The sequence below is a fragment of the Chrysemys picta genome, chromosome 3, assembly GCF_011386835.1.
Source record: "Chrysemys picta bellii isolate R12L10 chromosome 3, ASM1138683v2, whole genome shotgun sequence".
Lineage (NCBI taxonomy): Eukaryota > Metazoa > Chordata > Testudines > Emydidae > Chrysemys > Chrysemys picta.
In genome coordinates, this window is record NC_088793.1 from 82,751,798 (window position 1) to 82,766,161 (window position 14,364).

Here is a 14,364-nt window from a genome sequence, read left to right on the forward strand (position 1 = left end):
ACATATGTTCTAGCTGAACTAGAAGTTAGGGACTTGATATAGAAATTCTATGGTCTTTTCTATGCATCTGGTTGGACTCATCATGATCCCATGCAACCTTAAAACCTTTAAATCTGTTAAGATATTTCACTTCGTTTTAGCATTTAGTTTTGTGGGGAAAAAGTCCTTCCCTTTGGTGGCATATTTCCTAGCAGGAAGGACACTTTACCTTAGCAGACTTTTGCAGATGAGCCAAATGTTTTTGTTTAGGTGTGAAGTCATGTAAAAAAAAACCCTCTTCAATCAGGTTCATTTTTATGAAATGCATAATATGTTATTGTAGCAGAGTATCCTTAATGCTTTGTTCATCATGCAAAAATTTGTTTCCAAACATCCTCACATTTTACAAGAGAAGAGCTAAGAAATAAATAAGCTAAGCCAATAAATAAAAATTATAGATGTAGTAACATAATAAAAGCTTTAGATTTGAAACACCTCAAAATATTCTCTCTGATCAAGGACAAAACAAATGAGCATCTTGCCAGATAAAATACATAGAGCCTCATGTGGCTTGCGGTAGCTAATTTGAAGAGTGTTGAAATTTCTTCTGTTTTTTGTTTTCCCCAAAATCTTGATACATAAACAGTATATCCATAGTGCGAAAGCATGACTGTTATGACTATAGATTTTTGAAGTACCGTAAGGGAAAACTGTATATGGCTCTTTTGAGTTGCCTGTTGCAAAATCAGGCCCCCATATTGTACGTTTCCGAGTGCTGCTTGCAAAGTGCTGAACACCCACCGCTCTCAGCGAAACCTGTGGTAGCAGGAGGGGCTGAGCACCTAATGGTACTGGGGGGCTAAAATTGTTGATGCAATGTACTATTTCTTTAATTTTGTTTTTTAACAGTGTGCTAGGCATACATTTGCCCTTTGGAAATATCAGTAACATTAACTGTTTCTTGGATCACTTGATGATGGCCTGTTCTGTTCATTTCTCTGAAGCACCTGGCATTGGCCACTGTCAGAAGACAGGATACTGGGCCAGATGGACCTTTGGTCTGACCCAGTATGGCCGTTCTTATGTTCTTAAAACTTACATTAAGACAATAATGAATATTCACCAGTGTTTTGAAAAAGTTTTTGGTATCTGTTTATTCAGGTGGGTAGTCTATGAGAATCCTGACTTTACAGGAGAACAGTACATCCTTGATAAAGGACTGTATCCCAGCATTGAGGCCTGGGGAGGCAAGAATAGTAAGATCTCTTCAGTTCAGCCCATAGTTGTGGTAAGGAAACTTTTTGTATTATTACCTTTCATACATTTCTGCCAAATGATTGTAGCTATTTCTCCTGTTTTCTAATGAAATTTAGATTTGCTTAGGTTCTTAAAGCTGTAAGGTTTTGAATGCTTTTGCATTATTTCATCACTCTTAATTTTTTTTTTTTCTCCAAACTTTTTAGGATACCATCAATAGCCAAATGGGGAAATTCAAGGTAAGGCCCTTCTCTAAATTTGTAAAACAAATATATTCTAGTGTGTATAATGTATATACGTTTTTAAAAAGCGGTCATTCTTGAGCAAATGCCTAAGATGCCAAAATAATTGAATGGAGTGGTGTTTACTACATCCTGTCAAATTCAAGAAAACCTGTAATGTTCAATAAATACTAATAGTTTTGTGTCAGTGTGTTCCTTTTTATGGGAGTAGTTGATGTTCTGTGACTCCATTATCTTCAGCTCCCCATCTCGGCTTTAGCTTTCCCCGTCCGCTCGTCCACCCTGCTGCTGTTTACCCAATTTCCTGACCCTCAAGCATTTAAAAACTTCAGGAGCCAAGGGGTTATTGATGCAATATCAGATGTTTAAAAATTAAGCAAAGGAATCAGGAAATGCAGAGGTAATACAGCATTTCCTGATTTCTGTGGACTTAATGCAGTGTTAATATTCAGAAATTAACACCGTTTCTTCTCATTCAGCGCCCACCAAGTTAAAACTTCAAAAGAAAAATATTAGAAGTGAATGAAAAAGTGGAGGTTAAATAGAAACCCCTTCTATCCATAAATAAAGTATAGTGTTAGCTAATATTGCTTGTTGAACATAGAAGAAACTTGCCTTTGGCAGTAGGTAATGTGCCTGATCAGTCTTAACTCTTCCTTTGCTACTTGTGTGTTTCAACTTTTTTCAGCATTCTGAAAGTATGCATTGAAAATAGCTTGATGGATTAGTACCCTCATTCACAATTTTGCAACCTCCAAATTATTGCTCTCAAATTATGTCCTCAGTGGAGTTACACAGATGTAGCAGACCATAATCTGAGGGTAATGAGGTTAGAAATAGCCCTGCAATTAGAATTTAGTTAACAGCTCTGTTGATGGTATGCAAGCTACAAGAGAATCTAGGTCACTCTCTCTCATAGATCTATAGGGCTATCATGGTTTGAAGAGTACTAAAATCTTACTTTTTGTCACTAATGCAAGGAGATATGACTCTGAATATGCAGAGGATACTTATTTGTTTAGTGAGATTACAGATTTTAGATTTTTTTTTTTACAATTGGAAGTGTATGTTTTCATCCTTCTTTTAATAAAAAAAAAAAAAAATCATGCACAGATGAAACTTGAAAAAGTTCAGCCTAAATGGTAAATATAGCACAAAGTTATGAGCCTGTGGGGGAAAAAAGCCTTGTTTAATATGATTTGCATCCTTAACTAATATTGTGCCTTGCCAAAGCCTTGCTGAGTACAGCGGTCTGTAGCTTTTGGGGAAAGAAATACCTCAAGGCTGTTTATTGCCCAGCCCCATGCATATTTTTGAAAAAATATAAGGATGATTTCTGTGCGATCAGGTTTAATTATTGGATCAACTATCCTCCTACAGTAATGAATATGAGAAAAACCCCAACAAATGTGTGTGTGGCTTTCAGCCTAGGGTGAAATTTTAAACAAGATAAAGGGGTTTGTAATATATGTGTTGAAACAACTATAGCCCTAGCAGTACAAATACTATCTGTCTAATCTGGGAATGTATACCACACCCATCATCGTGGTATCTGAGTGCCTTACAAAGTTTATACAACACTTTTATATTCTGAGAAATCAGGTTGTATGATATGGATGAGGAAGGGAATATGTATTTCTAAGATTAAATTGATTAAAGAACCAGGACAGATAAGTTTGATAGACCATTTACCATCTTGCTTTACAAGGAAGTTTTAAAAATCTACTCTGGCAGATATTTAAACAGTCTATCTCTGATTACTAGTAATTGTTTAACTGTTTTGTATGTTGCTGAATGATTTACTGCAGAAAGTAATTTTTCAATCTGGTTACCTGGCAGTCTTTCAGAAAAGTAACTTGTGGATAATAAAATATGTTAATATTGCAAAACTGAAGGATTCTGGGTTTTTAAATTCATTTGAATATAACCATGGATGGAAATAATGTTTGACTTATCTAATTAAAGGGTGCTGAATGCATTATTATACAATATCCTTTTAATATATACATTATAATTTTAAAGGTCCAGCTATTTTCAGAGCCAGAATTCAAAGGTAACAGCCAAATATTTGAGAAAAATACCAATTATATTGACGATTCATTTGCTACAAAGTCTTCAAAAGTTTTGGGCGGCAGGTAAGCATGGAATTATGATTATTGCAAAATCACTGAAATGGTAAAATTTTTAAAATAAAAATATTACAACTTTCTGAAATTGGAAATTGGTGAAGGATCCAGTTTCACATACCAACTGTGGAGTTAAATGGAAGGTAAAAAGTTTTGAAATTCGTCATGTGAATTTTTAACTCTCCAGTACCTCTGAAGTTTGTCATGTTTCTCTCAGTAGCTTACTTCTGCTAAAATATTTCAAAGAGTGATTAAAATGATTGTTTACATGCTAAGGAATATTGGGAAGCATTGACAGAACTTTGGTTATGAGTGGAATATTTAGTTATCAGATTTCTCCTTCTCTTCCTGCAGTTGGATTGCATATGATAAAGAAGATTTCTCTGGTAATCAGTATGTGTTAGAAGAAGGAACCTATTCTAATCTGTCTGCAATGGGATGTCCACCCCAAACAAGACTTAAATCTCTACATGTTATAAACATTGTAAGGATAACTGAATAAATACACACATAGTAGGAGTATTTAACTTCTCATTTTTGCAACCATATAAAGGACAGTGAAGTACAAATGGTACAGGGACAAGTTGTTACTATTCAGTAGCTATGCATAATGAGTTTATGGGTCTCAGAGCATGAACCAAAAACTGCCGTCGTTATTGATAGCAGTCGTAGTAAAGGAGTCGAGAATGCCATAGGCAGAGCAACTGAATTGCTACTTTTTGCTGCTGTTCATCTCCAAGTTAGGGTTCAAGCATGTTGGTGGGGCAATGTGGAGAAGCTTCCCTGCTGCTGTCCATGCTGTATGTGCATAAAAAGTGGAATTCAACCATGCAACTTCGGAACTAAATTAATTTATAAAATGCAGTTGTCATAAGCATGAAAATTGCATTCCTGTTCACTCACTCAGTGGCTCATTCTTCCAAAGAAGATTCAGCACCTCATGTATTCAAAAATCAGAATTCTATATCTCTATGGCAATATGGAATTTATAAGCTTTTTTTAATTATTATTATTCTGGTGCCAGGAAATAGCATTTTAATAGCAAATGAGAAATCAAATGTCATTTTAATTTGCACTCATTACCCTTTAATGGGTCAATTATGAGTTTACTCAGTCCTATGATAGATTATTACAATAGATCATTTGCAGAATCATGCAAATACGTTTTAAAGCTAACAGAAATTTAAACAAAATGTAGTCAAAAATCCAATGATAGGCGAGAACTACTACTACCAGCTGTTTGTACTATTTTTAGAAGAGAAAAAGTAAACTGTTGCTCCTTTTCATTGGGTTTGGCTATTATAATACTCACATAACTCTTTGACAATATTGTTATTGCTCTAAAGAGAACCAGTATTAGTTGTCATTACTAGTCCCTATGGTGCCTTTTGAGGTACAATATAAACTCAGGAAAAGAGCCTCCCCCAGGTGTGCCATACTTTCTGCACTCCATTGCCATGCTGCTGATGCAGATACTGTTAAAAATAAAGAAAGAGTGGTCCTGGACATGCATAATGGTTGTTCTCAACCTTTAATTAAAATAGTCTAGTCTGTAGAGAGCTTTTATCCATGGCAGTGTAAGCTATCGTTGTATTTTATATGCCTGTTTCGACCATAGAAGGTTAAACTCACTCTTGGAAATTTGTACTTTGTGAAGGAGAACAGTGGTGTTCTGTTGACAAAACAAACAAATGGTAGCCGTTGATTGTTAAAGTTCATAATCACCACTAAGGTTTGTGCTACCAAAGGTCATGTGAGGCTTAGCAGATAAGTATAAAGCAATTCCATGCTTTATAATTTGCTTCTGTACACTGCTGCTTAATTCTCCATAGAGGTTAATTCATTGATGGGATGATGGGCAAGGCAATCAGTTTTCTACTTGATAGTATCTGTGTTATTGCAAACCAATATACAGAGTAAAAAGCAACAGACAAAAATGTGTGTTTGTGTAAAGCTCGTTTTCATAATTCTGCAAAGCTTTAAGATTTCTATATCAGGTATTTATTTTTCTGGTCATATATTTTGCCACGCTTCCAATGATCCCAGTTCATCTCAATACCCCATTTGCCTGCTTCTCCCATAACTGTCTCTACATTTTTTCACATGCAACTTCTACACACGTAGCACCTAATGCTTCAGGCCACTACCTTTGCCTCATTCAAATGCCTTCTAATGAGACACATACAAGAAATAAGGGGCCAATTTTCCAAAGCATCTAAGGGATTTTGGAGCACAATCCTCTTTGAAAGCCACTGAGCCCTGTGTTCTTAAATCCTACAGCTATTCTTGAAAATTTCCCTGTAGGTCAGTAAAGTTATTTATCCAAAAAAATCTTTGCTCCATCATGCTGTGCATTAGCATCTTCTGAATAATGCATTGTTGATTAGTAAATCCTAGCCATCTTCTGATGCCCTTCAGGTGTCATCTCTGACCTTGTAAGCTCTTTAGGGCAAGGGACCATGTCCTCTTTCTTCCACTGTGAAGTGTGTAAACACAATTGGGTGCTGTCAGATAATTTTTAATTAGTAACTCGGTGACATATCTAGATGTATGTGTACATGTGTAAACTATCAGGGATTTGGGTGCCGATTTTGTACAGCACAATAAAGTAAGAGTGGTAGATTTAAAAACTTCCAGCTGACTTGCTTGCTCTTATACTCATAGGGGGTATGTGCAATTTGTGGCTGCTCCTGAGTCATGAAAAACCACAGAAACATGGAGTTCACAGGGCACTGTTTGAAATGAATGGGGCAATGCACAGCTCTTAAAGCTATTGTTTCAGCTCTCTGCAGACACAGGCAGTTCTCACTGTTGTGGTTTACACTCTATTTGTATTTTTGACGTTTCCCTGCAATCAAAAGGGCTAGATATATAATAACTAAAACAACTCCTTCCCCAAAGTTTAGTTTCTGGAGCACAACTCTGTGGAAAGGGATGAATGCCATGAATTTGACCCCAGAAACATTAATCTTGAGAATTTAGTCCAGTGAATGATTAAAAGCATCATGTCCTATGAGAGGAATTAAAAACAAGACAGGTGGGGGGGGGTGTATGTGTGAGAGAGAGAGAGAGCATCATGGGGAGAGCTGGGGATTCTATCAACATTTTAGGCCTTCAAGATCAGTTTAAAGCTGCTTTTTCTTGTGGGTTTGAAAATCAGAATTCCCCAGTGATTTTCAACTGATCAGTCCAATGAGTTTAATTAAAATTTGTTTGAAAGCATAATTCTGGTGTGTGCATAGCAACATACAAATTTGTGCATATGCATTTTCACAAGGATAGACTTGTCTATTGCATGCAAAAAGTGTGCATGGGTTATGTGGTGGTTGGGTTTTTTTTTAGTAAGCTGCTGCCGGTCAGAAAGAATGGTTGTGGAATTTCTGATCTTCAAATCTTGAAGCAAAAGAGTGCAAAGAGTCTTTGTGGCTTAATGTTCTGGAGTGATGTACGTGTATTAAATAGGACCCTTTCTTTTAATATAGGAGCTTTCTGAGCCAAGCATAGCCCTCTTTGAAAAGAAAGGTTTCAAGGGGAAGAAAATGGAGTTTACTACAGAAGTCTTAAATCTCCAGTTTCTAGGATACAATCCTCGAATAGCCTCTGTTCAAGTTTTTGGTGGCATGTAAGTTACATTTACTTTTTGCTTCTCTGGAAATTAATTAAACATTAAATAATGCAAAAAATACTTATAATAGAAGATAAGTGATATCCCATTGGAGTATTACTCTGCAATACATTGTTAACCTCATTTCTATTTACTGAGCTGAGAGAGTCTCGGGGCCTATTTACTACAAGAAGACTATGTTGGACTGGTGCTCTGCCCCTTACAGGAAGCAGGCTTTAAGTTCATATAAAATATTGATATAAGAACACAAAAATGGCCATACTGGGTCAGACCAATGGTCCATCTAGTCCAGTATCCTGTCTTCTGACAGTGGCCAGTGTCAATATCCAAAGGGAATGAACAGAACAGGGCAATTTGTCAAGTGATCCATCCCCTTTTTCCAGTCCCGGCTTCTGGCAGTCAGAGGTTTAGGGACACCCAGAGCATAGGGTTGCAACCCTGACCATCTTGGCAAATAGCTATTGATGGACCTATTCTCCATGAATGTATCTAATTCTTTTTTGAACCCAGTTATACTTTTGGCCTTTACAACATTCCCCGGCATTGAATTCCACTGGTTGACTGTATGTTGTATGAAGAAGTACTTCCTTATGTTCGTTTAAACCTACAACCTATTGCTTTCATTGGGTGACCCCTGGTTCGTGTGTTATGTTAGGGGGTAAATAACGCTGCTTTATGCACTTTGTCCACAACATTCATGATTTTATAGACCTCTATAATATCCCCCCTTTACTTGTCTCTTTTCTAAGATGACCAGTCCCAGTCTTTATTATTCTCTTCTTGTATAAAAGCTGTTCCATCCCCCTAATAACGTTGTTTGCCCTTCTCTGTACCTTTTCCAATTCTAATATCTTTTTTGAGATGGGGCAACCAGAACTGCGTGCAGTATTCAAGCTGTGGGTGTATCATGGATTTATATGGTGACATTATGATATTTTCTTATTATCTGTCCCTTCTTCTTCAAGTGATGGTCCCTATGTGTATTTCACACGAGGGTGCGCATGTGCGCCATGAACCTGAGTCCGGAAGTTTTCTCCCAAGTAGTGTCTGTTGACCCACACATGCACAGCATGTCCTCTTGTGCCCCAAAGAGAGGGTATTGGGGCAGTGTGCGTCGATGTCACTCCAGTTCCCTCTTACTGCCACATGACCTGAATAGGAATCCCAATTCCTCCTTCGCTCTTATCTCGATCAGAGAGTTGTTGTATACTCGTGTAAATAGTGTTTTCATAGTTTTATAGATTAGTTAAGATAGTTTAGTATAGTGTAGTGTAGTCTAGTTAGTACAGAACCTCCCCGGTCGGGGGACACAACCCCCCTCCAACCTGGGACTATGCACACAGTCCCAGGCTTCAAGAACTGTGTCTCCTGCCCTTGTTCCTCTTCCATCACTGTCGAGCATCAACGTTGCCTCTACTGTCTGGGTGAGATGTACATCTGGGCAAAGTGCGGCATCTGTAAGTCCTTCTAACCCAGAACTATAGAGGCCCAGGAGCGCCGACTCTGCAAGTTCCTGATGGAGGAGACTAGGAGGCCCCAGATTCACTCTGATCCTGGCCAGGGAGACCCCCGCATACAGCGGCCTCCTCTAACTGGTATTGCCTCCCAAACATGAGACATGGTGCAGAGCCGCCAGTACCGAAGCCCAAGGACAAGCCCTACCAGGAGAGTAAGAAACACCCTAGAGGGCATACGAGCACATCCCTGCAGAGGACTGCTCATAAGAGATGCATTCCCTTCCTTAGGCATACCAGGTCATGTGCGATGTTGCGTGTGGATCCCCTGGAACCTGCACCGAAAGGGACCTCCCGCTTTGCCTGGAGGGTAAGGACAAGAAGTAGGATCCATTTGTCCCACTGGTGACCTCAGTACCCAGATGCATGGAGTGCTTGTGTATGGGTGTGGTTCTGCATATCCCATTGGCCAGCTCTGATGACTAAACCTGGTCCCTCCAGAGTCTCCATGGGCATCCTGTGGACTCCAGGACGTACAGAGACATTCCTGACGCCGGAGGAAGTGATCTTGCCTTACTCGCAGTCTCCTCTCCTCTCAGGCCCATCCATTCTGCGGGACATTGCTACACCTGAGGATGAACTGCTGTTACAGGAGAGGCCCTCTCCCCATCCATCAGATTGGGGCTCTCCATTACCGACGGTCCTGCCATTTCTGACAGAGCCATCATCTGACTCAGAGGTGTCCCAGGACATAGTTCTACCAACATCTCCACTGCCATGCAGGAGCCCAGACACAGAGCCGAGGCACCCTTATCTGCCCGGCCATGACCCCCTCAGAGAGGCCTGGTACTGCTTTCCTTGGGGGTCCATTGGTCTAGATTTTGGCCCTATTGGAGCCCTTGGGATCCGTACCACAGACATCCGGCACCATTGCCAGTCTTATCATTCCTCCCCCATGCGCCAGCCAGCCTCTGTCAGTGTACGAGGAGAAAGACTTGGAATCTGTACCACCGGTTCCAGCTGGAGCCTCCTCGTCACTGAATGAGGCGGTTATGCTTTAATGCTCTCTCTGCTGCATGATTACCAGTGGTACCAAGACCTTCTACAGAGGGTGGCTACCAATACCTGCAAATTCCATTGGAGGAAGTCCAGGATCCCCAACATCGTCTCCTGGAGATCCTTGAGCCACAGGGTGGCCCTTCCTATAAACAAGGCTACACTGGTTCTAGACTGCCCAGGCTGGTTCGGCACACACCGGCTACATGTGCCCACATCTCAAAAAGAGCCGAGAGAGGCTATTTTGTGCCAGCCAAAGGGACCGATTTTCTGTTTATGCACCCAGCCCCTAATTCACTGGCTGTTCAAGCAGCTGCAGAGCAGGCTCATCAATAGCTGCAGAAGTACCAAACAAGGGGTCAAAAAGGTTGGACCTTCTGGACAGGAAGGTCTTTTCCTTGTCGGGACGACAGTTCCACATAGCTAACTGGCTAAGTTCGGCTTCAACACGTAAAGCATGCTGGTAGAGTTTAAGGACAAGCTCCCTGTGGACAACCCGGCCAAGTTCCAGGCCTTGGTAGATGAAGGGAAATTGGTGGCTCAGGTGGCCCTCCAGGCTGTGGAGGATGCAGCTGGCACTGCATCCTGTTCCATGACCATGGGGTTCATTATGCGCAGACTTTTGGCTCCAGTCTTCCGGTTTCCTGAGGGAGACCTAAAACACCATCGAGGACCTCCCTTTTGACGAAGTCAGTCTTTTTAATGGCCAGACGGGTGAGTCTCTGCATTCTTTGAAAGATTGCCAATCCATTCTGCAGTCCCTGGGTATCTACACCCCAGCTCCCAGTAGCAAGCACCAGAGGCAGCCCTTTAGACAACAGCCGCCTACCCACCCTACTGTCAACAGCCACCAGAACTCCCCTCTCTCCCCCATAAACGATGGGGGTCCCAGAGGGCCTGCTTCTCAGCTCCGGCCACTGACACCTTTGTGATCCTCTCCCAGCTGCAGGCCAACGATCACTTTTCACATGTGGGTCAACACCCATGAGCCACCTTCAATGCCACCTATCTTTGCCGACTGCCTTGCCCTCTTTGCCCACAGTTGGGAGAAGACCACCACAGACAGTTGGGTACTGGAGATCATCCATCATGGATACTCCATAGAGTTTCTTTATCCAACCCACCAATTGATTCTTCAGCAGGAAGCAGACTCCTTGCTCCTCAAGGGTGCGATAGAGGGCGTCCAGCCTCACCTTATTTCCTCCTCCCTGTGGAGGTCCATCCTGGATTTTGGTCAGCTAAATATATTAATCAGAAAGCTGAAATTCTGGATGATTATTTTGGCATCAATAATTCCCTCCCTCCAGGAGAAGCGTGGTTTGTGGCTCTAGACATGAAAGATGCATACTTCCATGAGGACATCCATCCGTCTCACAGGAAGTTCCTCCGCTTCAAGGTGGGGGACCAACACTACCAGTTTCACATTCTTCCCTTTGGCATAGCGACAGCACCAGGGATTTTTACGAAGGTGTTCACGGTCATAGCAGCCCAGATGAGACATGAGGGACATATGGCATTCCCTTACCTGCACGACTGGCTACTAGTGGGGCAATCATGGCAAGAAGTTGTCTTTGTGATCCAGTCTCTTTGATGCCTCCTCGCCTCTTTAGGGGTCTGTGTAAACAAAGACAAGTCAGTTTTGTGTCCCACAGAGACGATAAACTTTATGGGGCAAGACTGGACTCTGTCTCTGCACGAGCTTTCTGTCCAGCAGACTGGTTCTCCACAATGAGTACCCTGATCACCCACATTTACTGCAAACCCCGCACCACAATTTGCCTGGAACAGAAGTTAGCCTTACCGACCTGTCATTGCCAGGATCACCTCTGGAACATTTTTTTTAAATTGGCATTGGCATCTTCAGTCATCTGGTACAGAGGGTGATTTAAGCGGTAGGTTATATACCAGTTAGCGACGACTAATGCAAAGAATTAATTTAGATTCTCTGCAACTCGACCATGTCCTCCTTAAGTGCTGCTTTCGCACCTCAATTGTCCAGTGTTCCCACTGATTGTTTAGCAGGCTTCCTGCTTCTGATGTACTTGAAAACTAACAGCAAAGTTTTATTTTAATGTCTTATGCTAGTTGTTCTTCAAATGCTTTTTTGGCCTGCCTAATTATACTTGTACACTTGACTTGCCAGAGTTCGTTCCTTTCTATTTTCTTCAGTAGGATTTGACTTCTAAATTTTAAAAGATGTCTTTTTGTTTCTTAACTACCTCTTTTACTCTGTTGTTTAGCCCTGGTGGCATGTTTTTGGTCCTCTTTTTATTTTGTATTTTTTATTTGGGGTATACAGATAGTTTGAGCATTTATTATGGTGTTTTTAAAGTTTCCATGGATCTGCAGACTTTTCACTCTTGTGACTGCTCCTTTTCATTTCTATTTAACTAGGCACCTCATTTTTGTGCAGTTCTTCTTTTTGAAGATAAATGTTACTGTGGTGGGTTTCTTTGGTATTTTTCCCCCTACAAGGATGTTAAATTTAATTACATTTTGATTGCTATTACTGAGTGGTTCAGCAATATTCACCTCTTGGACAAGATTCTTTGCGCCACTTACGACTAAATCAAGAATTGCCTGCCCCCTTGTGGGTTCCAGGACTAGCTGCTCTAAGAAACAGTCATTAATGGTGTCTAGAAATTTTATCTCTGAGGAGATGTGTTCTCAGTCATTGAAATTCCCCTTTATTGCTGGTTTTTCTATTTTTGTAGCCTCTCATCTCCCTGAGTATTTCACAGTCACCATCACCACCCTGGTCAAGTGGTCAATAGTATATTCTACTTCTATGTTTTACGATTTCTATCCATAGAGATTTTATAGTACAGTTTGAGTCATTTAAGATTTTTACTATATTTTACTCTGTGCTTTCTTTCGCATATAGTGCCACTCCCGCAGCATGACCTACTCTGTCATTCCTGTATATTTTGTATCCTTGTATTACCATGTCCCATTGATTGTCATCATTCCACCAAGTTTTGCCTATTATATCAATATCCTCATTTAATACAAGGCATTCAAGTTCCTGAATCTAAGTATTGAGACTTTTATCATTTGTATATAAGCATTTATAAAATTAGTCAATATTCAGTTGTCTACCTTCATGTGATATAATTGAATGGGACTTTTTTTCGTTTGACTGTTTGTCTTCAGTTCCTACTTGTAGTTTCTCAACATCTATTCTCTCCTCTTTACTAGGATATAGAGTATTCCCTTTAATTAATCTTCCCCTAAGGGATGTGTCTGTCTGAACTACATGTTCCCTCATATCTATCGACTTCCCCCCAGCCCTTAGCTTAAAAATTAACTCCTCTATGACTTTTTAAATTTTACATGCCAACAATCTGGTTCTGTTTTGGTTTAGGTGGAGCCCATCCTTTCTATATAGACTCCTCTTTTTCCCAAAAGGTTCCCCAATTCCTAATAAACCTATTAGGAATTGGGGAACCTTTTGGGAAAAAGAGGAGTCTCTCATCCACGCATTAGGACCCTTCAGTTCTGCCTGTCTAACTGGCCCTGCATGTGGAACTGAAAATATTTCAGAGAATGCTGCCATGGAGGTCCTGGACTCTTTCCTAGCAGCTTAAATTTGTCCTCCAGGGTCTCTCTCCTACCTTTTCCTAGGTTATTGGTACCTACATATATGACAACCACTGGCTTCTCCCCAGCACTGCACATAAGCCTGTCTAGATGTCTCGAGAGGTCTGCAATCTTTGTGCCCAGCAGGCAATTCAGCATGCGGTTCTCCCAGTCATCACAAACCCTACTACACTGGAACCCCGCTATAATGCGCCCCACGATAACACGAATTTGTTTATAACACGGGGTGAGTCTGGCCCCGGCGGCTGCAGCAGGCGCGGGGCGAGTCTGGCAGGTGCGGGGCGTTTGGGGTCCACACCCCAGCGGCTGCAGCAGGAGCGACTCTCCCTGCAGCCCCGGTGCGCCTCTGTCCCCGTCAGGGCCGGCTCCAGCCCGCGTCCTTCCCTCCCCGCCAACCAATGTAGGGGGCAGCAGCGCAGAGGAGGGGAGTGCCCTGCTGGGAGCGGGCTGCAGAGTGGCGTGGAGCCCTCCTGGCAGTCGGCGCAGCAGGCCAGCGGCGGTCATCTTCGGGGGCCCCGATCCCCTGGCCAGAGCGCTGGCCGGAGCGCGGCTAGCCCCGCGGCCCTGCTCTCCCGGCTGGAGCTCCGGCCAGAGCGCAGCAGCCCGGTGGCCCCGCGACCCCGGCCACAGTGTGGCAGCCCCACAGCCCCGCTCTCCCTCCGGCTGGAGCGCGGCCAGCCCCGCTCTCCCAGCGGGACCTCCGGCCGGAGTGCAGCAAGCCCCGCGCCCCCCCCATGCCCCAGCCAGCAATCCCAAGTGCCGCCCCAGGAATCAGGCCCTGGCGGCAGGAGGGGCCGAGTGACCAGCGCCCCAGCTGAAGGAAGCCCTGGCTGCCCCCCTTCGCGCTCTCTCTCTCTCCCCCTCCCTCCCTCCCTCTCTCCCCCTAGCCAGGGCGCAGAAGCTGGACACAAGTACAGTGGAACCCCGCTATAACACAACCCCACATTTACCACGATTGAATTTTTTGGACCCCAATGATTGCGTTATAGCGGGGTTCCACTGTATCTATATTCCTAATAATTGAA

At 42.3% G+C, this 14,364-nt stretch overlaps 1 protein-coding gene across 6 annotated transcripts in view; it reads left to right on the forward strand.

Annotated features, from left to right (window-relative positions):
• The window catches only part of CRYBG1 (crystallin beta-gamma domain containing 1), a 165,535-nt gene that overhangs the window by 136,488 nt on the left and 14,683 nt on the right, over positions 1-14,364 (forward strand). For all 6 annotated transcript variants that reach the window (XM_065588289.1, XM_024102469.3, XM_065588291.1 and 3 more), the window contains 5 exons: positions 1,141-1,267; positions 1,443-1,475; positions 3,501-3,613; positions 3,959-4,088; positions 7,087-7,226. In XM_065588289.1, the coding sequence (XP_065444361.1) occupies positions 1,141-1,267; positions 1,443-1,475; positions 3,501-3,613; positions 3,959-4,088; positions 7,087-7,226 (543 nt within the window). The remainder of the gene's footprint in view (positions 1-1,140; positions 1,268-1,442; positions 1,476-3,500; positions 3,614-3,958; positions 4,089-7,086; positions 7,227-14,364) is intronic.